Source organism: Apodemus sylvaticus, chromosome 4, assembly GCF_947179515.1.
Source record: "Apodemus sylvaticus chromosome 4, mApoSyl1.1, whole genome shotgun sequence".
Lineage (NCBI taxonomy): Eukaryota > Metazoa > Chordata > Mammalia > Rodentia > Muridae > Apodemus > Apodemus sylvaticus.
The window spans coordinates 109,753,311-109,778,964 of NC_067475.1; the positions used below are offsets into that span (position 1 = coordinate 109,753,311).

The window sequence follows — 25,654 nt, forward strand, 5'->3', positions numbered from 1 at the left end:
ACAAATAACCATATTCATTTAACATTAACTTGGGAATTCTCAGCAGTAAGGATGCCTCCTCTCCCTGCAAAAGGAACTAGGCTATTAATGGAAACTCCTAAGATTTTAAAAGGTAACTTATTTTTTTTTTCTTTTTTTGAGGTAGTAGCTCATTAGTCTAGGCTAGCTTTGGCCTCTTATGTTCATGCTGAGGTCAAAGGACAACTTGCCGGTGTTGATTCTCTCCTACTATGTAATTGCAGGATACAGAACTCAGGTCAACTGGCTTGGCCTTTACCTGGTGAGCTGTTTCACCATCCCGATTTTGAACTTTTTATATTTTATATGTATTGGTGTTTTGCCTACATGTATGTTCATGCATCACATGCATGCAATGCCCAAGAAGGCCAGAGGAGGGTGCCAGATCCCCCTGGAGCCAGAGCTAGAGAATGGTTTTGAGTTACCATGTGGTGGGTTGGCAACTGAAGCCTAGTCTAGAAGAGCAAGCACTTCTCTTTACCACTGTGCTCATTGCCCAGCCCCTAGCCATGAATTCTCTTGATCCTCCTGCTTCCACATCTAGGGTGCTAGGATCACAGAAATCAACTACCAACTACCATATGTCATCCTTATGTTCTTTCCTAAAGCCATTTCAAATATCTGTTCAAATTTTAAATTGGAAATTCTTCATTTCATTAAACCCTCCAAGGTTCCTTGGCTCCCTTTCCACCTCCCCCCCCCCCCCCCAAATGCTGAGGCTGGGGCCCAGTGTCTTCTGTAGAAGCCTGGCAAGGGCTCTATTACAGAGCTTTTTCCCCTCCAGAACTTATGAGATAATTAATAATAGTAATAATAATTCCTCCTTTTTATTTGCTCTCAGCTCAAGTTCAAGTTTTGTCTTCTATAAAGGTTTAATAAAAAAAATTGTATACTTGAATTCTGTGTCATTTACTGTGCTCTAATTCTGAGGCCGCTTTCTCTGTGTATACAATTTTATATCACTTCGCAAACTTTTTCCTTCATTCACTGTATAACTTTCTTTATGATAATTCTTCCTAGCTAGTATACATTGACAATTTTACACTCAATGGACATAGTTCTGAATCTCATTGTTCATTTTTAGTTTGAAGCTAACTAAATACTTGCCACTTTAAAATTTTACATTGATTTCATATAAGCATGCATACATACAAACATTCATACACACAAAATAAAAATAAGTAAATCTTAAAAAGGGGGACTAGAGAGATGGCTCCGTGGTTAAGAGCACTTCCTGCTCTTGCAGAGAACCCAGTTTGATTCCCAGCAATTACATGGTGGTTCACAAATGTCAGTAACTCCAGTCCCAGGGATTTTGATATCTTCCTTTTCTATACCAAGGATGCCAGCCAAAGAACATTGGTTATAAGAAAAGTTTGGCAGCATCTAGGCGTGGTAGAGTCACTCACTAGATATGGAATTAGTAAATACACAGTGTTGCTTGGCTTTAACTCAAGTCATCTGTCCTTTGGCAAATTACTCTTATTAGATATATATTCCTTTATCAATTGGTTTTATAGTTTTATGAAATAGTATTACCATGTAAATACTGTTTCTTTCCCTTTCTGTGTAGGAACTGATAATAAGATGAATGGTAGAAAAAAGTTAAAGAAGAAAGAAGCAGAAGTAGATAGATATTCATAGGTATGAAACAGTACTATATACTTAAGGTTAAAAAGGGTTTTCACAACTGAAGCATAGAGACCATGAGAGATCAAACAAATGAAGAGGGAAAGGGACTCTTCTGTAAAGAAATGCAAGGAGGCAGGGGACAGGGCCTAGGACTATCTGGAAGTGGATAATGGTAGTATGTTATAATGAAAGCAGCTAGATTTGTAGGTAAAGTAGGAAAGGAATGAAATGAGTTTAAGCTGCACTTGAAATGTGAACGCTGCAGAGAAATACAGAAAGAAGACATAGAGAGTAAGCTCCAGGAGTCTCAGGCCAAGAGCTCTAGATCTGAGAGTTGTTAGAATGTGGTAGCTAGTTCAACCTGTTGAAGAAAATGAGAATGCTTAAAGTTAAGATAAAATGGGAAGTACAAAACACATGAACAGTTATGGAGTAAGATGGGATTGAGAAAGCATGTATAGTTTTTAGAAATACTATTTATTCAATAGCCTCAAACTATCTCCTTTCTCAAGCACCTAACATACTGTTTCTTCCAGTTTAACGGATATTTTTGAACAGATCCTCTCAATCCCATTGCTACATCAGACTTGACCAAAATGAAAATCAAAACTATTCCTTTGTAAACTAAAATGAAATTCAAATGAGTACATAGTTCTTGCTGGTTTTATAGCTATTGTTTTCAGTTATGCTCACTTCTTAACAGAAAAAATATTTAAACCTGTGTTCTAGAAACTCTATGGACAATACAAATGAAAATTAAGTCTTAAGATTAGACACTAAGATCCCACAGCTCAATCACATTCAAAGGTTACTTATTTTTTTCTTTGCTACTTTATGTTCCTTCATTCATAACCTACCCCTATCCAAAGTCCAGGGTAGTGATAAATAAAAATGAAGGTTGTCAGGGAATTGTTTCAAAATGGGATTAAACCCAGAAGCACAAGAGAACATCTTGACGTTTCTAAATATGTAATTGCTTGCTTCTTGTTTGGATTAAAATAACAAGTCATTATTCCTTAAGGAAATTCTTTATTCCTTAAGTATTCTTTATTGGGGGAACTATCTGCTCAATTTATTTTGCTTAGGATATCTTCATGTAGCATAGGCTAGTCTAAACTTGGAATCCTACCCCTTCTTCCTCTGGAGTGCTATGATTTCTGGTGTGTATCAATACACTGTGGCTTTTTTGGGTTTTAATAAACCAAATTGGTTTTTAATAAACCAATCAATGTTTTACAGTTGAGATGTGTAAAAATTACAGTCTTAACCCTGAATAAACGAACACCTTTAACAATAGAAGACAGCATAGATTAAGCACAATGCTGTTTAGGCCATCATTTCACTACTACTAAAATCCCTTTTTCTCTCTGTTTCATGATGAGGTAGCCATTCTGGGGGGTAAAATATCTTGTCATCTGTTGTCTGAGTCAAAAATTGAATTCTCAAAGAATATTACATTTTTAAGAGCACAGGCTTTTGAATTAGAAAATTTTTGTTGTTGTTAATGTTGTTCAAGATAGGACTTCGCTACATAACCCAGGTTAGCTTCAAACATGCAATTTTCCTGTTTCAGTCGCCAGTTACTTGTTACATCTAAATTCTATCCATTTATTATAGGGGTATATCCCCTAGAGAGTTAACATACTATGACCAGCCTCATCTGTAAAGTGGGGATCACAGTTGTAATATATTAATGGAACCTCGTCAAAAGGTCTTATGCAAATATAATATTTAATTAATTAGTTCATTCTACTGTAACAGTTACCTTGTCTTCTGACCCTGTAAAGGTCAGCTTTTAAAAATTATCTTAAACAACAAATTAAGAATTAATTTGGATTCTGAGGCCATGAAATATTAAGACAGTTGCTGGCGCATGCCTTTAATCCCAGCACTCGGGAGGCAGAGGCAGGCGAATTTCTGAGAATTGAGGCCAGCCTGGTCTACAGAGTGAGTTTCAGGACAGCCAGGGCTATACAGAGAAATCCTGTCTGGGGGGTGGGGGAGTGGGGGAGGAAGGGAAGAAAAAGAAAAAGAAAAAGAAAAAAGGAAAAGAAATTAATTATGCTTAGTTATTAAAAACATGTTTACTGTTACTCCAAAGAATTTTAAACAATTCTAATTAATAGCCTACTATATTTACTTTGATTTTTTTTGTATTCTATTAGTCAAATTTTAAGACTTCATACAATCCCAAAATAGATACAATAAAATTGAGATTGAAATTTGTATTAAGGCTCAAGAAACAGCATTTATGTAGACTACACAGTAATAAATCTAATGCTTAGATTTAAATAACCCTTAGATTGTCAGAGTTTAACAGTATAAAATAAAATATAGTTGCCGTGGAAAAAAATTGCCAATGGTTACTAGAATATAACAGAATCAATTCAATATAAATTTTGCAAAAAAGGATAACTCAAAATACTCCAGAGCATTTTTTAGTGTTATGTGAAACTCCAACAATAAATATTACAAAATGACAACAATAACAAAATAACCTAGATGCACTGGGATACCGGGCTGCTTTGCTTAAGCCATTTATTTTCCTAGTCTTTTACTACTTTAGACTTTCAGAGTTAAGAGCCTGGTGCAGAATAAAGGCACTAGGAAAATAGCACTAGGGTTTCAAATTTTGTTTTTCCATTAAAGAATGGTACAAAGAATAGCACATGGTTAGCTTTTAACAACTTTCTAGTTTAAAGCTGAATTGTATTTCTGAAATGATAGGTATATTGTAGGTAACAGTGAAATTTAAATGGCAGGATGGCATAATAGCTGTTTACATCAGCTTGTGTAAAACTTTCAAAAACTTTTTAAAGGTTTATTTTTTTTATGTACATGAGTACACTGTAGCTCTCTTCAGACACACCAAAAGAGGGCATCAGATCCCATTATAAATGGCTGTAAACCAAGCCCCACTGAGATCTCTCCAGCCCCCTTTAAAAACATTTTTAAAAATTATATTTAATAAATTAATGTATTGTGTGGGGTGTGTCTGTATGGAAGTCAGATGAGAAGTTGTGAGATTTGGAGTTGGTTAGCTCTTTTTCTACCATGTGGACAGAAATTGAGCTTGAATTGTCAAGTATGGTGGCAGGTGCCTTTATATTCACTAAATCATCCTATGTGCCTCAGTTTTATATAAAGTCTTTATGATGAATTTTAAATTTCTATCATGGTCTGATATATTTGTTATATTAATTTAGATAAAAGAGCTAAGTCATCTGCGATGGGACCTTTCCTATGAGGCCTTCATTATCTGCCTGTCTTGTCAATAGTCTTCTGATTCTTCACCATTCAATTTTGTTTGTTCTCTTTATCAAATGCTGCCTTAGTGTAAACCTTAACAGCAGGAACTATCCATCTCAGGGGTCTTCTTATATACTCTGAATATGACAAATATTTAAAATATTTCCAAAGAAAATGATGAAACACAGCTTGTTTAATTTATATTAATGTATAATATAAATGATTAGAAATGACTAGAAGAGTTTCATAGGAAGTTAAAAATGAGCAGTTCTCCCCACTAAGGTTAGTGAAAGTCAAGACAATAAGAACAGCTCTTCCTACTTTTTTTTGTTGTGAACCTATCCTTTAATGCATACTCATTCTAAAATGTTCTTTACATTTTGTTTTTATTTACTGAGAAAAAGATTACAGCAATTTCTATATGTTATCAGCTGTTGCATGATGTATATGCCAGTGAAACACAGCAGTTCTGTCCTGAGCAATAAAATATTTCATAAAAAACACGGTGGACTTTCTAAACTCCTAATCTTTCAGATAATGAAGATTTCACATTGTAATTATAGGTTCAGAGGTCAATCTAGTGAAAATATAAATTTCATAATATTTCAGAAATACCTATTTATGAATTCCTCTCAACTGACCAATCCCTTTGGCAATTTGATCAGAAATGAGTTTAAAAGGAAGTAAAAGAAACCAAATTTTCTGAAGGTGATCAGAGCAGGACAAGGAGTTGAAGATTTAATTAGATGAGATGAAGATGATTCATAATGCTTTTAAAATGCCTTATAACTAGTGGGAGTTCTTAGTAAATGACATTTTGGAGCACGAAGAAATTCCAAGACACTTTACTCTTTTTATATTAGTAGATCTGAGCATAAATAATCCTAAGAAGTCCCTGTACAATCAACAACTACAAAGAAGTCATCCTTGTGATTTCTAAAGTTAAAATTGTGATTTCTTTTAAGCAATACCTCCTTACCACTTTGGAACTATAGTTATATTAGTATTATAACTTATATGAGCACAAATGGAAGCCTACATTTATAATTAAGACAGCTATAAGAACAGCTAACTAGACCATGTACCTTCTTTATTATTTCATATGCATTATGTGGTAGTAATCATCTTTTTGGTATCATCTAAGTGATGCTGGCTTTCTAGCCATGCAGAACTTAACACTGAGAGGCCATAGAAACTTCCACTGATATCCGAAGGAAGTCTTGAAAGCCAGGCAATGTGTGGCAAGATTAGAATCCCTGTGGGAAGCCCTGGAAAGGTCAATTACGTGAAGTTGTAAAAGTTATCCTTAAGCTGACATGAAGATTCCAGAAACCCAGAGATGACAAAAACATGGGATTTTTGCCAAGGAAAGCCATAGGCAATGAACAGAGCCAGCCCAGTAGAGAGGTCATATGTGCTGCAACCAGCAAGGCCAGACGGGTAGGGCTGGCTAAGTGTGTAAGAGTACACATCATACCACTGCATGTAGCAGATGCCACACAAGGAGCTAGAGGATTTAATGTCTTTTCTCCTGGGGCTTGGTTTTGCTGTGGTTCAATTCATGTCTATGTCTCCTTCACCGTTGGAATGGCAATGTTTATACTGTGGGCAAATTGTTAAGTATATAACTTATTTTTGTTTTGTTTTGTTTTTTAAGATGTATTTTTTATGTGAGTACATTGTTGCTGTCTACAGACACACCAGAAGAGGGTGCCAGATTCCATTACAGATGGTTGTGAGCCACCATGTGGTTGCTGGAATTGAACTCAGGACCTCTGGAAGAGCAATCAGTGCTCTTAACCGCTCAGCCATCTCTCCAGCCCTATTTTTTTTGTTTTTAATGCAGTCTTAGAGGGACTTTCCCTGTGGAACAGGGTTGGAACTTTGATGTTTACTGAATGAATTTTGAGTTAAAAACAGCCATTAAGTTTTTGGAGGCTGAGGCAGAGTAATGCAGTTTGGATATGGCTCCGCCCCTGAGGAGAGGTGATTACATCATGAAGGTGCTAATGGGTTCTTAGGAGGAGATAGAACCCTAGTGGGAAGAAGTAGAACATAGGGATATGCTTTTGATGAGTATGTTTTGTGTGAAGGACCCTTCCTTTCATACTTTTCTTACACGCTCACTGCTTCCTTGATGACACAAGACAAGCTACTTTCATCCACTATGCACTTTCCACTACGATTTTCTAACTCTCTCTATATTCAAAACTAAAGCTTGGATTGAGGTCTATGGATTGAATCTAGGTCAAAATAAACCCTTCCCTTAAACTACGTTTTCAAGTATTTTGTTACAGTGGCAAAACAAGTTTTACTTTATATAAGCTTAAAAGGTACTGAAAAGTTACACAATTATCACTATTAGTACACATACTGATTATGTTTATGTGTGTGCATGTATGTATGTATATGTGTGTGTGTATTTATGCATGTGACTCAAAAGTCTAAAGGGGAATATATAAGGACTGGGACGGTAACTGTGGTAGAAAGATTAGGTAACACTTTCTTTTTTGTCTAAACTTTCCAGTTTCATTTTTTAAAACATTACTACTAAAAAAAGATAAGGCATAAATGTATTCTCAAAAATAATATATTAAAGATTTTCCTATTCTGATTAGATATCAAGTTGTTTGTATACTTTTAACCACGGCATTAAATAGAGTTTCTTTTTCTGCAAACAATGTCAATGTAACTGCAAACTCTTATGATTTTTAACTTGAACTTATTTTAAGCAGTATCATTTTGGAGTAAACGTTATCTTCCCTCTCTCTTCCCATTTATTATGTGGTGATATAGACTGAAGCCAAAACTCTGTACATTTAAGGCAATCAATGTATCACGAAGCTTAATCAACAGCTCTATTGTTTTGAAATAGGGTCTCATCAAATTTGACTATCGTCAAACTCTTTAGTTGTCCTGCCTCTGCTTTTTAAGTACTAGGATTACAGGTGTGTATGACCACGTCTGGCTTTGTAAGAACTAGGATTACAGGTGTGTATGACCACGCCTAGCTTTGTAAGTACTAGGATTACAGGTGTGTATGACCACGCCTAGCTTTGTAAGAACTAGGATTACAGGTGTGTATGACCACGCCTATCTTTGTAAGTACTAGGATTACAGGTGTGTATGACCACGCCTATCTTTGTAAGTACTAGGATTACAGGTGTGTATGACCACACCTAACTTTAAGTCATATTCAGTACACAGAACTTTATAGGCTTTATGTACCTAAAAGAAACTTTGATTAATAAGGGTTTCAAAATTAAATAAAGAGACTTCTCCATGGAATTATTAAAACAAAGTAAAAATTCACAAAGTAAGAAATTCTTACAATGAATTTAGTAGTGAGTTTTACATATATTTCCCACTATCTTAGAAAATATATGCTATTAGAGTTTTTAAAACAGCCTCCTTATTGTTTGCTATTTATAAAACTTGGTTATTAAAGGGCAAATTTCATAATAATGTCATTTAACACTATTCTAATCGTAAGACTTTAATGCTTCGCATTATTTACTTAATTTAGTGTGTGTTTGTGTACATGCACACACGTGTACATACCATGATGTGCATATGGAAGTCAAAGGACAACTTGTGGAAGTTGGGTTTTTTTCTCCTTTCTACCCTTACATGAATCATGGGGATTGTACTCGGGTCATTGGATTTGGTGTCAAACACCTTCAACCTATCTTGCGGGCTAAAGACTTTTTTGAAAAAAAAAAGTATTACAATAGACATTTATTTCCTTATAATCATAAGCATTAAACATGAACAAAATGTTTCCTAATGCAAAAATTAATTTTGGACACTATACAATTAATTCATGATATATATTTTGGAAATACTTTATGGATCAAAGGATGATTTTCTAATAAAGAATTACACATTGAACTGAAGTTCAATGTGAATTAAGATTATGTGTTTTTGTATGATATAAACTTATTTATCAAGTTATCTAGGGTTACTCTTCATGCCAGCATACTGAGAGCATATGTGTGTGTGTGTGTGTGTGTGTGTGTGTGTGTGTGTGTGTGTATATTCCAATGAAAACTAAATGTGACTCCTAGTGCTACAATTTAATGGCTATATAATAATTATTTAATCTCTCCATGCTTCAATTTCCTTCTCTGCAAAAAAAAAAGAAAATTTGATAGGAATGGTGGTACATACTTTTAATAATAGCATTCTGGAAGCAGAAAGAAGGAGCCTTTGAGTTCAAGGCTACCCGGTCTACACAAGTTCCAGGTACCCTGCCACAAACCAAACTCCAAACAAACAAAAAAACCAAAGGGGAACCCTCCCCCCAGGGATACTGATAGACGGTGTTTATATAATTATGATTTAGAAAAACTAAATGAGATATATCTAACAGCAGCAGAAACACAACTAGTTTAAAGAGAAACTGAATCAAAAATTAAACAAGGATTGACAGTGTAAGAATTCCTGGGGGCTGGAGAGATGGCTCAGCGGGTTAAGAGCACTGACTGCTCTTCCAGGACCTGAGTTCAATTCCCAGCAACCACATGTTGGCTCACAACTGTCAGTAATGGGATCTGACACCCTCTTCTGGTGTGTCTGAAGACAGCTACAGTGTATTCATATACATAAAATAAATAACTCTTAAAAAAAAAAAAGAATTCCTAACCACCGCCACCCCCCCAGATTTCTCTGTGTCATTCTGGCTTTCCTGGAGCTTCACCCTCAGAGCAGGCTGGCCTTGAACTCAAGAGATCTACCTGACTCTGCCTCCCAAGTGCTGGTATTAAAGGCACATGTCACCACACCTAGTAGTATGAAAATTTAAAACTAGAGTGACTAGGCTCTGATTTTGTTCTATCATTGTCAAGGACAATTATTAGTGAAAATCAGTAGGATCAATGCACTTGTTAAAAATTCCTCTTGTAAATCATACACTTGGGTGATTAACAAGGCTTGTCTTTTAAAACAAAACCTACTCATTTTGTTTGCTTGTTATTTTTCAGACAAGGCCTCATTATACAGTCCTAGCTGTCCTGGAACTTGCTGTGTAGACCAGGAGGAACTTCAGAAATCCTCTTACCTCTTACGCTGCAGTGCTAGGATTAAAGGCAAATGCTACCAAGCAGAGGCAAACATTCAGTATTGATATTAACTATTCTTGAAGATCTGATGAATACTCTTAACTTTTTACATAAGATTGTGCACAATTCTACCTTAAATTCCTAAAATTTACAATTTTCTGAAGCCTTAAACATACACTAGACAAATTAGACATTCTCTTGATTGAGTTATGCAGATTTGTTATAGAAAAATGAAGAAACAAGAAGTATATGGAATAATAAAGAATTTACTGGTTTGTTTTATTTCTTTCCACACTCACAATTACTACTTGAAGGAATTTAAGTTTATGCTGTAGTTATAAAAACCACACAAAACAACTGAGGATTTTATTGAAAAGACAGTGTAGGCATGAATGTGGCTAAAGGGATAATGGATAAAGACTTATGTCTGCTTGAGTAAAAAGCTGAAACAGCTACAGTGGCTTGCTTAGTATCAACCCACACCTTTTAGTTTTCTTAGAAAGTAACTCCAAATAGTTGTTGATAGCTTTGTAGTATTTGTATACCATACCTTAATAAAGAACATTAGTTCTATAACTATATGATTATGGACATACAACTTAGTCCATACTTTTTTTCTTCATTTTCAAGATATGAATTTCAGATAAAACAAAAATAAAGATCTTATTTATCCTGACCTAAATCCTACTAAGAGTCCACTTCATTAAAACAGTTTTAGAAAACAAGCCAAGGAAGGTACATAAAACAGTTTTCTAAGTAGAGAATTCTGAGAGAAATTAATTTTCAGGATATAAAAAAAAAAGTATATTGACATCTAATATACTGTTTTCAGATGACACTGGCATTATAAGTATTCTCAACATTATAATTGGAAAAAAACTGGCTATGTTTAGAAACAAAGATGGCCTTGATGAAGAAAGTAAAATCCTCCAAAGAAATAAAATTAATTTATACAATATTTTATGAAGAAAATGGATGTTTCTTTAAAAAATTACTTCTCAAATATTTCCTGGAAAAATAGCTGCAAAGTATTCTGGGCTTTCACTACACTGTATACATCTAGAACAGATGTAACAGAAATATTTGATGTCACTCTCATACAGGATTTCACTTTCTTTTTTAAATTGCTTTGTTTATTAGATACTACAGAGACAGGGGCTTGTGCTTTGAGACTCTGAAATGATTACATAATCCATGTATTTAAAGTTCTAAGTTTAACTTATATTTTATACTGTTAATTACACAACGTGCTCATTTTGTTCATATAGTCATCTCAATACAATAACATCAGGTATAATACATAAAATCTAATCCATTAAGTCTTACCAATTTATGACCTGATGAGACACTCTTGTGGACAACATTCAGTCCTTAGAAGCTAGAATAACCCTCCAACCATGTGAGGGCATCACAACTTTTAAACTTTCGGCTTTCGATCATTATTATGTCACATTCCTCCTCCGATGCTGAATTCTAAAAAAAATTCTAGCAAAGAGTTTAAGTAAATAAGTGCTGTAATCAAATAGCCTTTAAAATCGTTTATAGCAAAGGTTCATGTTTTACCATGATTACACAACTGATATTTTTAGATGTAAAATAATTTGAAATACTTGATTTGATTAAAACTTAATTCCAACATGGAGTTCCAGGCCACCAAAATACTTGTCAGTGAAGAGTCAAATAGAAATGGAACCAATTCAAATTTAAGATCATGATCCAGAAATTCTGATTTAACATCATACAACCTGATATAGACAGTTTTTATTTAACACTACAGAATGCACTGTAGCACTATACTCTAGCCCAAATCCATGGATGTTTCTAATCCAGTACAGTTGGCAAGATCATGAAAATCTGCATGGATCACTTCAACGCTTAAACAGCATTCCATGTTTATTCTGACATCTCTATCTATACTCCCAATTTTTAAAGTAGACATGTTGGACAAACTTTATCATGTGCTTTATATACAAAAATGGTATATCCTGAGTTATTCAACAATGGTCCACAAAACTGGGAAAATATTTTAAAATGTTCAAAACTACTTTGTTAAGAGTATCTTCCAAAATTAATTTTTTTTTTGCCAGAAAGTTTCTTAATGGGCATCTACTTCAATCCCTAAAGAATGACATCATTAAAAATATTTCCTGTCTTATAATTAATAATTTTATTTTTAGTTGTCAGTGATCCACAGCAAAGACAAAAGTTGTGGATACAATCTTACCTAAATTATACTCAAAATAAAATTATTTAATGGGTGGATGAGGGGCAAAGAGGAGGGAAAAAGAAAGAGACCCATTATTGAGGAAGATCAGTATGTTCAAAACTCCAGACAGTCTTGGAAAGGAAACTCTGCAGCTATCTATGTTATCTGCCCTAAATGTATGAGGTGCATTATGCTGCCACAGATTTTACCTTTGAATGGAACTTTTCTATCATACATAGCTACTTAGAACTACAATCTTTCCAAATGTAATCTCACAACACATTTGACTTCATTAAAATTATGTGAATTGGATTTTTTCCCCTGAATGCATAAGCTTATAATGAAATCACCTGGTGAAGGCAAAAATCCATATTTATCAAAAGCCATGATTGTTTTATCAACTATCACCAATTGTCTCTGAAAATTCTTAGTTATAATCCTAGTAATCAAAACACTCAATATCTTAAGTGTCTAATTTTGATGAATTACTGTTATAGGAAAAATCTCATTAGAAGAAAGAATACCTATTTAATAAACTAAATGCTTCTTGAAATGTGTATTGATAGCACTGGTAATTTGCTGGTCTAGAAGGCTTGAATGAATTGGTCATTTAATGAGCAATCTGCTTGCCTTTTTGTTAAAGGGTCTGCTAACTAACACACAGTATTACAGTCAGTGCCTAGGAAGGCTTTGGAAGACAGAATTAAAGTAGCCACATATAAGGCAAATTCTGTTATTTTACTGATAAGCTTATAGGAAAAAATAAATACATACATATTATGCAAATATAATACCAGCGTTTAAAAACTATGTTTAAGAAATACAAAACTTCCACTTCAATTTCTCCCTTTAGCAAACATTTTAAAGAATTAGTTATTATATAGAACAGGGTCGTATCTGAAGCTACTTCAAATCATTAAGTTCCAAATGGTAGAAAAGTCTTATTTTAATTAGCTGAAGTACTTATAGATGAATGAAGATTAATCAGATGATCTTTGAAATTTTATTTTATGATCTTTGAATTTCCTTTTGTGTGTTTACCTAGATGACTTTTATCAACCATGATCTAACAACATTTTGTTGTTCCGAAGAGAAATCCCACTTAACTGACAATGTGCTTTTGAAAGTTCCAAGTTAAGAACTAAGTTTATGTTTACCATCACTTAGCTCACTTTTATGAAAAACAAACAAAACCAAAAAACAGAACAAAACAATGAGTAAGAGGGCACACATGAATGGCTTAAAATCTCAAAATATTAATTTGAAAAGTGATAGACACTGAATAATAAACTTGCCAAGATTTCCCAAATAACGTTTTGTGAATATTTCTTGACATACTAGGTGTTAAAGCCAGGACTTTGAGCAGGTGAATGCTCTCCCACTGACAGCCAAATCCCTAACCTTAGTCACTTGAATGGACATCTTTAGAGACATACACAATCCCATGTTCAAGTATAAACCATTTTTCTTTTAAAGTATTATAAAAATTCTATATGACTACCCATAAATATGTAGATACAATTTCATTGCTGTTCAAAGTTCCCTATACTTTTACACATAGTTTTTCCATAGATTATGTATTAGAAAGATTAACTTAAATATTTAAGATAAGTAATTAATAATAGTCCTGATAGAATAAAAGCATGAGAAGATCACATGTTTGCAGAAAGTAACATAGAAACTACAAATGTTAGAACTGATCTAATATGACACAGTAAAAAAAGTCTCAACATGCTGACATATATTTTTTATTTTTGTGTCAACATGTATGTATGTATGTGTTCTATGTGTCAAGGAACAGATATGGAGGCCAGAATTTGACATTACGTGTCTTCCTCAATCAGTTCTCCACCTTAGATTCTGAACTAGGGCCTCCTCAATGGCTGACCTTTAAGCCTCATGGATCCTCTTCAGTGCTGGAATTGAACAGGTGTGTGTTGCTGTATGCTGAGAATCAATCTAAGATTCTCAAGCTTGTGTGGCAAGCATTTGCCACTGAGCATTTCCCTTGCCCATTCTCCTCTTATTCTTTTTCAGTGATAAGGCTTGTGTCCAGAGCCTCACATATATTAGATACAAACTCATCATTAATACTAAGTAACATCCCTAAGCCCTATATACATTTTTAAATTTACAAAGGGTATAATAACAAAATAAAAAATTGAAATTGGATAAAATGGAATAACAAAATAAATGGAAGCCAGTTATATACTACTAAAGAATATGTAAAGAAATCTACATACTTTAATGAGAAACAACAACTTCAAGTTGTTGATTTTCTTTGAGACAGGGTTCCTCTGTGTAGCTCTGGCTGTCCTGGAAGCTGCTGGCCACAAACTCAGAGAAAACCACCAGACTTTGCCTCCCGAATGCTGTTATTAAAGGACCATGCCACCATGCCTGATACAATATACACTGAAGAGTGTATTACATACTTATATAAGTATAAATAAGTAACTATGGACAGTAACAGTCATACTGCCCGCATACATTCTTTATTATATCGAGGATACCACTATTTCTGATTCAAATACTACAGAATTAAAAAGCCAAAAACAAACAAAAAAACAAAACCCAGTAGCATCTGCCAAATCTTTTCATATTTATAATGAATCTTCAAATTTTGAAGAGATAAACTGTCATAATAAATATTATTATTTTTTTAAAGATTTATTTATTATTATATGTAAGTACACTGTAGCTGTCTTCAGACACACCAGAAGAGGGCATCAGATCTCATTACGGATGGTTGTGAGCCACCATGTGGTTGCTGGGATTTGAACTTGGGTCCTCTGGAAGAGCAGTCAGTGCTCTTAACCACTGAGCCATCTCACCAGCCCCCCAAAGATTATTTTTAAGGATATTTATCAAAGGATAATAAACAGTGTAATTGTTTTTTTTTCTATTTAAATGTATTTCTTCTAAATAAAACAAATATTTTAGAAGTAGCCAACTAAAAATCCAAACATAGAAGCTAATTTTTGGTAATCCACAGCATTTATTTAACCAAAATATTTAATGATTTATTATTTTTTAGTATGAGCATGTGTGTGTAGGCACATAAAGAACACTAGCTACAGTTTAAATTTTCTCTTACTCTGAGCCAGACTAATACAAGGCTTTTCCTAACAAATCTTTACTATAAAGTTCTAGATTTTGTAGAATAGGTAATGGAATATATAGTTTTCTGCTATTTAAAGCTCTGGTTATCTTAAAATTTGGTGATATATATATATATATATATATATATATATATATATATATATATATATATATATATATATATAAAAATAAATGAATACCTTTTCAGTTCATCTAAAATTTCACCCTGAAGATCTCTATAAGTAGGATGGATGATTTAAACAAAGACAGGTGGTAAAGGAAGAAACAAAACCATTTAGCCTGGCAAGTTGCTCAACAATTTCTGATTGTCAATTCTGAAGTCTACTGATGTGCAGAAAACTGGTTATCAGTATATCAAGTGTTCTAAATGAACTATAGAAAAAATAAAAGAAGAAATATCTAGGAACCAATGAAACAGCACTGCAGAGTAAGTTTAAGACTATGGTTAAAAGTCCAGCAAGTAGACAATCTGCCTAAGAGCAGACACAAACATTTGGGAGGTGGGGGGTTAGGAAGCAATATTCCCAAAATGTTCCCATTTCTAGAACACCTTTTTCACACTGCCTCTGTTCTGATCTCTAAATGTTAGGGTGCTGCTGCTTATGGTTCAGCTTGACCCGTGTCCTACCTATGGTACTTGTTACTCTTATCTTACTCTCTGTTCCTTGGCATCCTGGCCTCTTCTGAAGTTTGGACTTTAAATACTGAAGAAAAACCTTCTGTATCTTATTTCTCTATGCAGTTGTATACCTGGATCATTTTTCTTTTTTCTTTTTTTTGGATTTTTCGAGACAGGGTTTCTCTGTGTAGCCCTGGCTGTCCTGGAACTCACTCTGTAGACCAGGCTGGCCTTGAACTCAGAAATCCACCTGCCTCTGCCTCCCAAGTGCTAGGATTAAAGGCGTGTGCCACCACCGCCTGGCTACCTGCATCATTTCTAATGGTCTGTCAACTAATCCTTAAAATAGCTAAAACCATAAACCTCATCTATGTATGTATGCTTTTCTAAACTAATTCTTTTGCTAATGTAACCTATAAGCATTTCCTCAATCAACTGGGTTGACACTTTGGAGTCCTTTGGGTGCTTATAATCCATGAGCTGTAATACCTGATTCCTACTTTCAGACAATCATATTTTTCCTCTATTCAATCAAGCTCTTCTCTGATGCTTTCATATACGTAAATCAAATCTGACTAAGCATTCTTATTATACTAACCCTCTCATACTGTAAGTTCTATATCTTCCACAATGATCCACAGTACTGTTTCTGTAACTGGAATGTTCCTTTTCCTCAGTTCTCTAACTCTGTAACACCAAACTATTTCTACTTTTCAACTAAGAAAGCTACCTTCTGAAGTAGCTTTGACCAATGACTCCAACTCTCCTTGTTAAGTTGAAACTGCTTGCATATTATAAAGGAGCCATCATTTTCAATTATGTGGGTTATGTATCTGGTTATCTTTTCCCAGAGTTGTAACCAATTTCTTCATGAAGACAAAACACTCTAAGTGCTTATCCCTAAGGCAAATAAATTTTTTATAAGCAGTCTGATTTCCTCCCTTTAGTCTAAATGTTCTTTTCTCTAGCACTCCTTTATCTTCCTGATATGTCATTAAGAAACTGTAAAACTGTCTGCTATAATTCTTACACTAAACTTTCATAGATAAAGCCTCTTAATGATGTTTGATTCCCAATGATTATTGAGCCAGGGTTCTAAACTAATTCTGAAAACAAAACAACAACAACAACAACAAAAGGTAGATTAAAGAAAGCTAAGAATGAGCATAATTTTTAAAAGGTAATCAAAATTTAGCATCACTAAAATGGTAATATGTGAAGATATCACAGAAAATTGACTTCACAAGGATATAACCTCCTAGAAAGCTAATTATATAATCTACACTATTAGGAACAGCTTAAAAAAGGGTTGGATCCTTTTGGGGCAATAGTATCACTCTCTTCATATTTGTAGATACTTTCCCCCAACTGACCCTGAGGACTCTGCAAAACTGACAAATGAGGAACACAAACTATAATGGTACCTACAAAATGATGAAAAGGAAGGCTTCAAGTTCAATACTTAAGCAAGGAATATACTAGCCACCTCAGAAAAGATGATTTGAATATAGACAAAGGCAATCTATGTCAAAAGTCTCTCAAGGCTAATTCTAACTTAAATACAGGAAGAAACAAAGGAAAATTGGTAAGTTAATATGTAATAGCATATTAGTTATTCCTATTTTGATTGTAAACACTTGATAAATTGAAAGTATCCTGGCAGGAAGAAAGGGTTTCAGTCCTTAAAATCAGGTGCAAGCATGGACTTTCAGATATTCTGGACAATTGAACATTGGCTTTAAAAGCTATCTCCAGGACTAGAGAGATGGCTCAATGGTTAAGAGTTCTTCCAGCTATTCCAGAGGACCAAAGTTTGGTTCCTGGCATCCAGGATAGTTCACAATCACCTTTACTCCAGATCCAAATTTGGTGTCCTTTTCAGGCCTCCATAGGTACCTACACACAAGCAGCATACCTCGTCCCAATAAAAATAAACCTTAAAAAGGTTACCTCTAGTGGATATCATTCCAAGATTTCAGAAACAGAAGCCTGAATATGGTATCAGGCAACACTGATGAAAATTTATGCTTCAAAATATGTAAATAAAAGACAGATCATATAAAGGACTTATGGCCTCCTAAGTCAGTGTTTCTCAATCTGTTGATGTGAACTCTTTGGGGAGGGTCACATATTAGATATCCTGCATATCAGGTATTTACTGTTATGATTTATAACAGTAGTAGTTCAAGCCTGGTCTACAAAGTGAGTTCCAGAACAGCCAGGGTTATACAGAGAAACCCTGTCTTGAACCTCCCCCCCCCCTCCCGCCCCCAAATCATACTGAAGTAATTACCTTTGTAAAACCTGGCAAACTGTTAACCCCCCCCCCCCAAAAAAACACAAAAAAACAAAAAAAAAAAACCTCCCTAATTTATAGGAGTCCAAAATTAGTTTTTTGGTGAGATCCAAAACAAAGTCAAAAGTTGTAATTACCATTTTAAGCCTAATATTACAAAAAATGTTTAACCCATCTGTTATGAATAAATAGAACCACAATGCTTTCTCTGTCCCTCAACAAGCCTGTAGGGATATGCCAAATAAAATTGTATAAACTGTTCTCCATCTTTGTTTAGAACTAATAAAGCTAGTCATTTTCCACTTTGGCTTGTGTGTGTATATGTGCATACATGTATATAATTACTCTATTACTGAGCCCACATTTATTTTTTTTTTCATATAAAAAGTTAAAAGGAAACTATTTTCCAGTCTCCACTGTGTTCAGTTTGTTACCTTGGTATCAATCAGTCCAGCTTACAGAGAAGAATATCTACAATATTAAGCTCTGATTATATTGGCAACAGTACAAATATCCACTAAACTTCTTTAGTTCTAGATAACAGACTCCAAAAGGAGAAAATACATATTGGGGTATTAGAGTGTGAGAGTGTGTGTGTGTGTGTGTGTGTAGACCAGAGGTCAACATCAGGTGTCTTACTCTATCCCATCTTATATTTCAAGGCAAGGTCTCTCACTGAATCTGCACCTTACTAATTGGCTATATTAGGTAGACCGCAGGCCAATAAGATCTTGGGAGTGTTCTGTTTCCACAATTCTGGTGTCTGGATTGCTACATACATACTTTTACATTGTTGATAGGGATCTAAGTTCTAAGTTCAGGTCCACTGCCTTTTCCCCAGCTCAGAAATAATTTTTAACCAATAAGAAATGATACAGATGCAGCAACTTGCCTCGTTTCTGATATGTTAAAAGGATTTGGTATTTATTAAAGAGAACAATTAAGTATTTCATTGTAACAATAAATTATGAGCAAGTAACTTCTATGGTTGTCTTATAATGAAACCTAAAAAGACCATTTTGATATTAGATCCAATTTATTGAAAATAAAGATCAAACCTCTCCAGAAAATACAGCATTCATACTGACATGACAGCTTATGAGAGATAGATATTACAAATAATTAAACTGCATTTAAAGCTACTTTTATTATATTCAAACAGCGTACTATATTTCCTTTGTATTCAGGAAAAGCATAAGGTTCACCTCAAGTACTATTTGAGTGACTAAAACTTCAAGTATTTCTTACTATAATCTACTTATGTATTTATTTATAATACTTTATACTATTAGAGCAAAACTAGTTAAAACTTGATTATACATAAACACAGTACTACAAATTTTAAAACTTCCTCTTCAAAATTATTTAAAATGATTTAAAGGTTTACTGTTTCCCATTAGTCAATGCAGACCATGTCTTAATATGACATGTACATGCACTCAGCAATTCTCCTTTCTAATGAAAAATACAGAGTTGAGCCTACAAGTGTTATCCAAAAAAATGCCAGAAGACACAAATGCATTGCCAGGCAGAGTTAAAAGAATCTAACAAGCTTTGTAGGAATTTAAACAAAACAAAACCAAACCCACTGTGCTCAACTCCTATTAATTAAACACTAAATGATGGATTGCTAATAAATATTCAGCCAAATAACTGAACAAAGCATAAACTATTTAAAAATGTGTGTTAAGCAGAAAGATAAACCAAAGTATCTTTTGCCAAAAGTGAAATTAGGTTTCTTTTCTTTATTTTAAGTGAAAAGTAAGACCTAAACAGTATCTCTGTAAAAAACAAAAAAACAACTTGTTGAGGGCTTACAAATTGTACAGATCTATGAAATTCTAATAAGCAAACTTAGTGACAATTTCTTGTCAAAATTAATGGCAGTTTTGTTATCCAGATTGTGTCCCTCTTCCAGTTTTTTAGTTTGAAGTAGTATTGTGTGTGTGTGTGTTATAAATCCTATAAAACACAAAAATTAAGACCAATTTAACAGAAAAATGTTTTGTACTAAGATATATTAAGTGACTATTTCAAGACAAATATGTAAATCCTTAGAAAAGAAAGACATAATATGGAGAAAATACAGTAAAACAAAAAGCACATTTACATTTTATAGAAAATAGTCTTTTGGTTTATTTTGCTGCTTTGTCCCATGCTAAATACCATGTAATCCGCCCCCTTTAAAATAGCAAAGATCAATTTTATGCAAAGCAATTCATGCATACACTTTCGCATGTATGCATTCCATATCAAGTAATCATACCTATCCCAGAGGCTCTTTGATTCCTGAAACGTGTTCAAATGGAACGCTTGGTAGAAAGCAGTTGAAGGATTCCTGTGAGATCCAAGAATCAAATGGAAATGAAGTTGAGAACGTACAGTATAATCAGAACTTACAAAAAATGGAAGACTTTAGATTCCTACACAGTGTAAGCACTTAAACTTGAAAAGGAAAAAGAAAATGATAATTGTTTAAAACAATACTTTGGAGACACACACACAAATACACACACTCCAGAATCCACAGTAATTCAGGATAAACATTCTAAAAGAAAGAATAGTGGATAAAGTTAAATGCTAATATTCAATTGTGTGCATAGATATGACCAGTTCAGAGTCTATCAACACCAAGTTGTATCAGATGCCTTAGCAATCATCTAGCCAGGCAGTGGTGGCACAGCCTTTAATCCCAGCACATGGGAAGCAGAGGCAGGGGGATTTCTGAGTTCAAGGCCAGCCTGGTCTATAGAGTTCCAGAGCTTCACAGAGAAACCCTATCTTAGAAAACAAAACAAAACAAAAACAAACATCTATAGTTTTAGCTGTTAAGTTGTTCTCCAGTAGAGTATACAGGTACAACACTAAGCTAATAGCTTCCTAGGATTTGTTAAAAGAACAATTAATGATAATTAATGTAAAATCCTTCCTGATTTGCTCATGATATATTTCCACTTTAAATTTATTTGTGTGCAGTTTCTCTGAGTTAGTGGGTGTTTGGGGGGCAACTGTAGAAGAGCATTCTAATTTCTAGCATTAGTATACTGTCCCTTTAAAGGGTAAAAAACCTATCAACTCTATCACTTTTTCTACTATCCTTAGGGCCAACATCACAGAACTATAAGTAACTGATGAGCGTAGGCAAATTATAGTATGTACAACTGTCTGTATGTTAGGAATAATTTCTCAAGGTGCTACATTTTTAAGAAACTTGGTTCCTAGCCGGGCGGTGGTGGCGCAAGCCTGTAATCCCAGCACTCGGGAGGCGGAGGCAGAGGCAGGCGGATTTCTGAGTTCGAAGCCAGTCTGGTCTACAGAGTGAGTTCCAGGACAGCCTGGGCTACACAGAGAAGCCCTGTCTCCAAAAACCAAAAAAAAAAAAAAAAAAAAAAAAAAAAAAAAAAAAGGAAGGAAGGAAGGAAGGAAGGAAGAAAGGAAGGAAAAGAAAAGAAACTTGGCTCCTAACAGTTTTCAGTCATTAAGCATAATTCTAATGTATTCTTTACCATCCACCTTCACCATCTACCTGTACTTTATGGGAGTTAACAAGTACCTGTTACATCACTTTAAAAATCCCTGACTTGGAGCTAAAGATGGCCACTCTGGCTGAGAGCACATTAAGTGCTGTTGCTGAGGGCCCAAGTTTAGCTACCAGGATCCTCTCGTAACTGCATGGGACTCCAACTCCATGGAATCTTATGCCGAATCAATCACCCAATCAATCAATTAACCAATCAATCTTTCTTCTCTAAGTCCACAAGGGAACACAAAACAAATCTTTGATCCATGCTTTAGTATAAGAATAGTAGCTAAGAACATGCTTGCTATATACCAGACACTATTCACACTACTTTACACTTATTGACTCAATTTCCACAACAACCCTACCTAATAGGGCTAAGATTTATTGTTTCTATCTCACCGATAAGAAATGGATCACACAAAAGTTAACTTCCCAAATATCTGAGTAGGTGGCAATCAATCTGGCTCTCAGTTCCTATCACAAATGTCAGTTGGGCCACAACAATTCACTGTAACTCCAGTTCTAGGAGATCCAACACCCTCTTGTGGCCTACATGGGCACTGGGAGGCACACAGTACACAGTCACACACACATTCATATACACATAAAAGAAAACTTAAAACAAAAAAACCTTAAAACTAGTTAGAAAGTTGTCTGCAATAATAATAAAATAGCAATGATCAAACTAAAAACAACAGAATCATGACTTCAAAACCAGAATTGTGTCAAACTGTATGCTATATAACAATCACTTTTTAGAAAACAGTTTAGATTTTAACCAACAGATACCCCTTTCGATAAACTAGAAAAGGCATACTGACACTGGATAACAGAATAACCAAAGTAGTTGTTGAATTAATTAGGACTCTTAAACAATGTAGTTCTTACTCTTTCCCTACTCTATTATTTCCTTTCTATTCTTTGAACCTTCTCATCAGAAGCACAGATTAGCACAGATTCGATCTGCCAACAACAAAATTTAATAGGATTCCAACATTTTCTAACTTTTGTTAAACTACTTTTTTTTTCCCTACTGTGCTTCAAAATCAAGTCAACTAAGTAAGATAGAAAGCAAATGATCTGAAAACCTAATTTGGCTCTTCCTACCACCAAATAAATCAGGTCTGCCCAGGACCATATGAGAACTGGTTTGCTATTCCTTGCACTGTTTAGAAACCTCAACTTTAATGAAATAACTCTAAAATGATGCAGAGGGGGAGGAGAATAGCTGAGTGAACTTTGAAGTTAGTGCCCAGTTTGGAATTAAAGCTTCTTTATGAAGAGTATTTGAAATTAAATCTACTCAAGAAAGGTAACATTAAAAAAAAAAAAAGAACTTCAGATATCATGACTTAGGAAATACCCACATTTAAATTTAATTTGAAGTAAATTCACCCCCTAAGCAAATTGGCGTCAAATAAAGTCACATGACTTATGTTATAAAGTGCTGCCATTTTTCAATGTAATATTTCTTATAAATCAAATATAAAATTAAAAAATGATCTACAGTTAACAGTAAACATTAGGGTGGTGTGAAAAAGGTTCTATGAAATAAAGTACAGTAAGAGGAGGAAAGGACAGATTTTTATCAGTGGTTTTGAAAAATGTTTACAAACAAAAAAAACTCAGCATTTTCAATTAAAGACTGCAAAAAATTCAATATAAACTACATCTCATTCTTCTAAGAACTGATTTACCACCCCTTAAGAGCAGTAGTTTATATCCACTTCAAGTAAGTTGTTAGAAAACTGGTTTCGAATGCAATTTCTTACAGAAAAGAATATACAGTCAAAAATGCACAAACGTTTAATATCATTTCAGTTACATCTTTGTACTATTAGTTTTCATCTAGCATTTAAATAATCTATTAATAGAGTTTTCCTTAGGCCCTTAGGCCCCCCAATTTTTATGTCATTTGAGAGTAATTGTTTAATTGTGCTCACTGGTATTTACAATGGCCTTTTCTTTCTCTAGTCCCAGATTTCATACACTAGTCACTTTAATTTCCCAGTTCATAAAAATGGTATATCAGAAAGTGACAAACACATATAACAAATATTCACTTGCTTTAGCAAGATATTCTATTTGTAGGTTAACTGTAGTAGGGAAAAGAAACACACATATATGCATCTAAAAGCCATAAAGTTGGTGAAGCTTAAAGTATGTCAAAACTTAACTTTCAAGATTTATGTAGAAACCAAACCAAACCAAACCAAAAAAAAAAATCACTAAGGGCCATTCCAATCTTACATGTGGACTAAGCACTTGTAAGTATCCTTCAGGTCAAAACATAACCATTTATTAGTGGTTACTGAAATTCTTCTCTCTTCCCATTGTTTGCTAAGTAATAAAGCAAAGGAATACTGGCTTCTGAGTGTCAGACCTAAGTATTTGTTTTCTTAATCCATAAAAGATAATAAAACATTTGTTTACAGGTTGTTGAAGAGACCAAATGAAATTATGTTTATATAGGACTTGACACAATTAAGCTTAATTTTATGTTGTACAAAATGCAACTTTTGGTAGAGAATCTTAACATGTATCAAGTGTTTCATCATCACCAAGGTAATGTTGAAGCAAAAAATAATAATTTAATAATTTAGAGTTCGGTGCATTAAAACTATTTAATATATTTGCCAAGTAACAGCTCTGACTTTGGGCTTCAGTGCAATGCCCCTACCCAAAGCCCCTGTAAGTTTGTCACATTTTAACATATAATACAATAATCACTGAAATAAGTACTGAAGTAAGCTGTAAGAGAAACACTAATTTAGCAATGAAAGTTTGAAAAAAACTTTACAATAGCAACTGGAAAGTAAGAATCTAAATTTACTATGGTATTAAGCCCTTCACTCTTCTTCCTGTCAATTAATCAAATAATTTCCCAAGTATGACAGTCTCACTCTTCAATTTCATTTCATAAACTGCTACTTCTCTGAGCTTAGCAAATCACCTCTTATCAGTGATCTAATGTGAATGGCCTTTTAAATTAAAACTCAGTTCAAGAGTTAATTAGCCCCAGAGAATGTACAAATAATGGGTTGATTCTGAAGACAGAAAACTGGGTGGCAGGAGAACAGAGGCAAGAAGTTTTCAGTTTATCCTGGTGTAGATATTTTAAGTTCTGAACTATACAAATATACATACATATGCACATATATACATGTACAAAGACAATATCTGAACAGATGTAGGTCTATATTAAACCATATTTCTGTTTCCCACTAGCCATCTACTATTTCTCCATCAACACCTAACATATGTATTATAGATAATCTAATCATATAGAATGCCACCTTAGAAGAAATAGAATCTCATTTCTGTACCCTAATGTTTACAACTTGGAGAATACAACAAAAACTGAATGACTGGTATATTGTTCTTTTAGCTATTTATTTTGCATTCAATTTACTTCTGGAATATTTGGGTAAAGCAGCTCCATTTTCTTTCTTTTTTTTTTTTTTTAAAGATTTATTTATTACTATATGTAAGTACACTGTATCTGTCTTCAGACACACCAGAAGAGGGCATCAGATCTCTTTACGGATGGTTGTGAGCCACCATGTGGTTGCTGGGATCTGAACTCAGGACCTTCGGAAGAGCAGTCAGTGCTCTTACCCACTGAGCCATCTCTCCAGCCCAATCAACCAATCAATCAATCAATCAATCAATCATATGATGGTAATAGCAAAAAAAGTGGTGGAGGATTTTGACAAAAGTTCTTCCCAATCTCATCTTTTATGGGCTCAATAGAACTAGAGAGAACTTTAAAATATAACTAAGACCCAAATTCTAACTTTACAAATGGAGGAGGATAAAAGCTGAGGGGAATTAAAAGACTTGGCCAATTAATTCAGCAAAGTAGTTGAAAATCAAGATTAGAACACAATTTGCTATAACTCTTACTACATCATGACTAAAGCAATAT

General features: G+C 34.1%; 1 protein-coding gene across 4 annotated transcripts in view; it reads right to left on the minus strand.

Moving 5' to 3' along the window:
* The window catches only part of Tsc22d2 (TSC22 domain family member 2), a 51,627-nt gene that overhangs the window by 16,864 nt on the left and 9,109 nt on the right, over nucleotides 1-25,654 (minus strand). The window contains exons 2-3 of one of the 4 annotated variants that reach the window (XR_007977521.1): nucleotides 20,470-20,541; nucleotides 11,286-11,444 (exon numbers count right to left, since the gene is read on the minus strand). The exons of 1 other annotated variant lie outside the window; for it this stretch is intronic. Coding sequence is in view for 1 of the 3 variants with exons in the window: in XM_052180475.1 (XP_052036435.1) it covers nucleotides 20,470-20,541 (72 nt within the window). In the remaining 2 variants the exon portion in view is untranslated. The remainder of the gene's footprint in view (nucleotides 1-11,285; nucleotides 11,445-20,469; nucleotides 20,542-25,654) is intronic. 2 more of the 4 variants (XR_007977522.1, XM_052180475.1) reach the window with 2 other exon arrangements.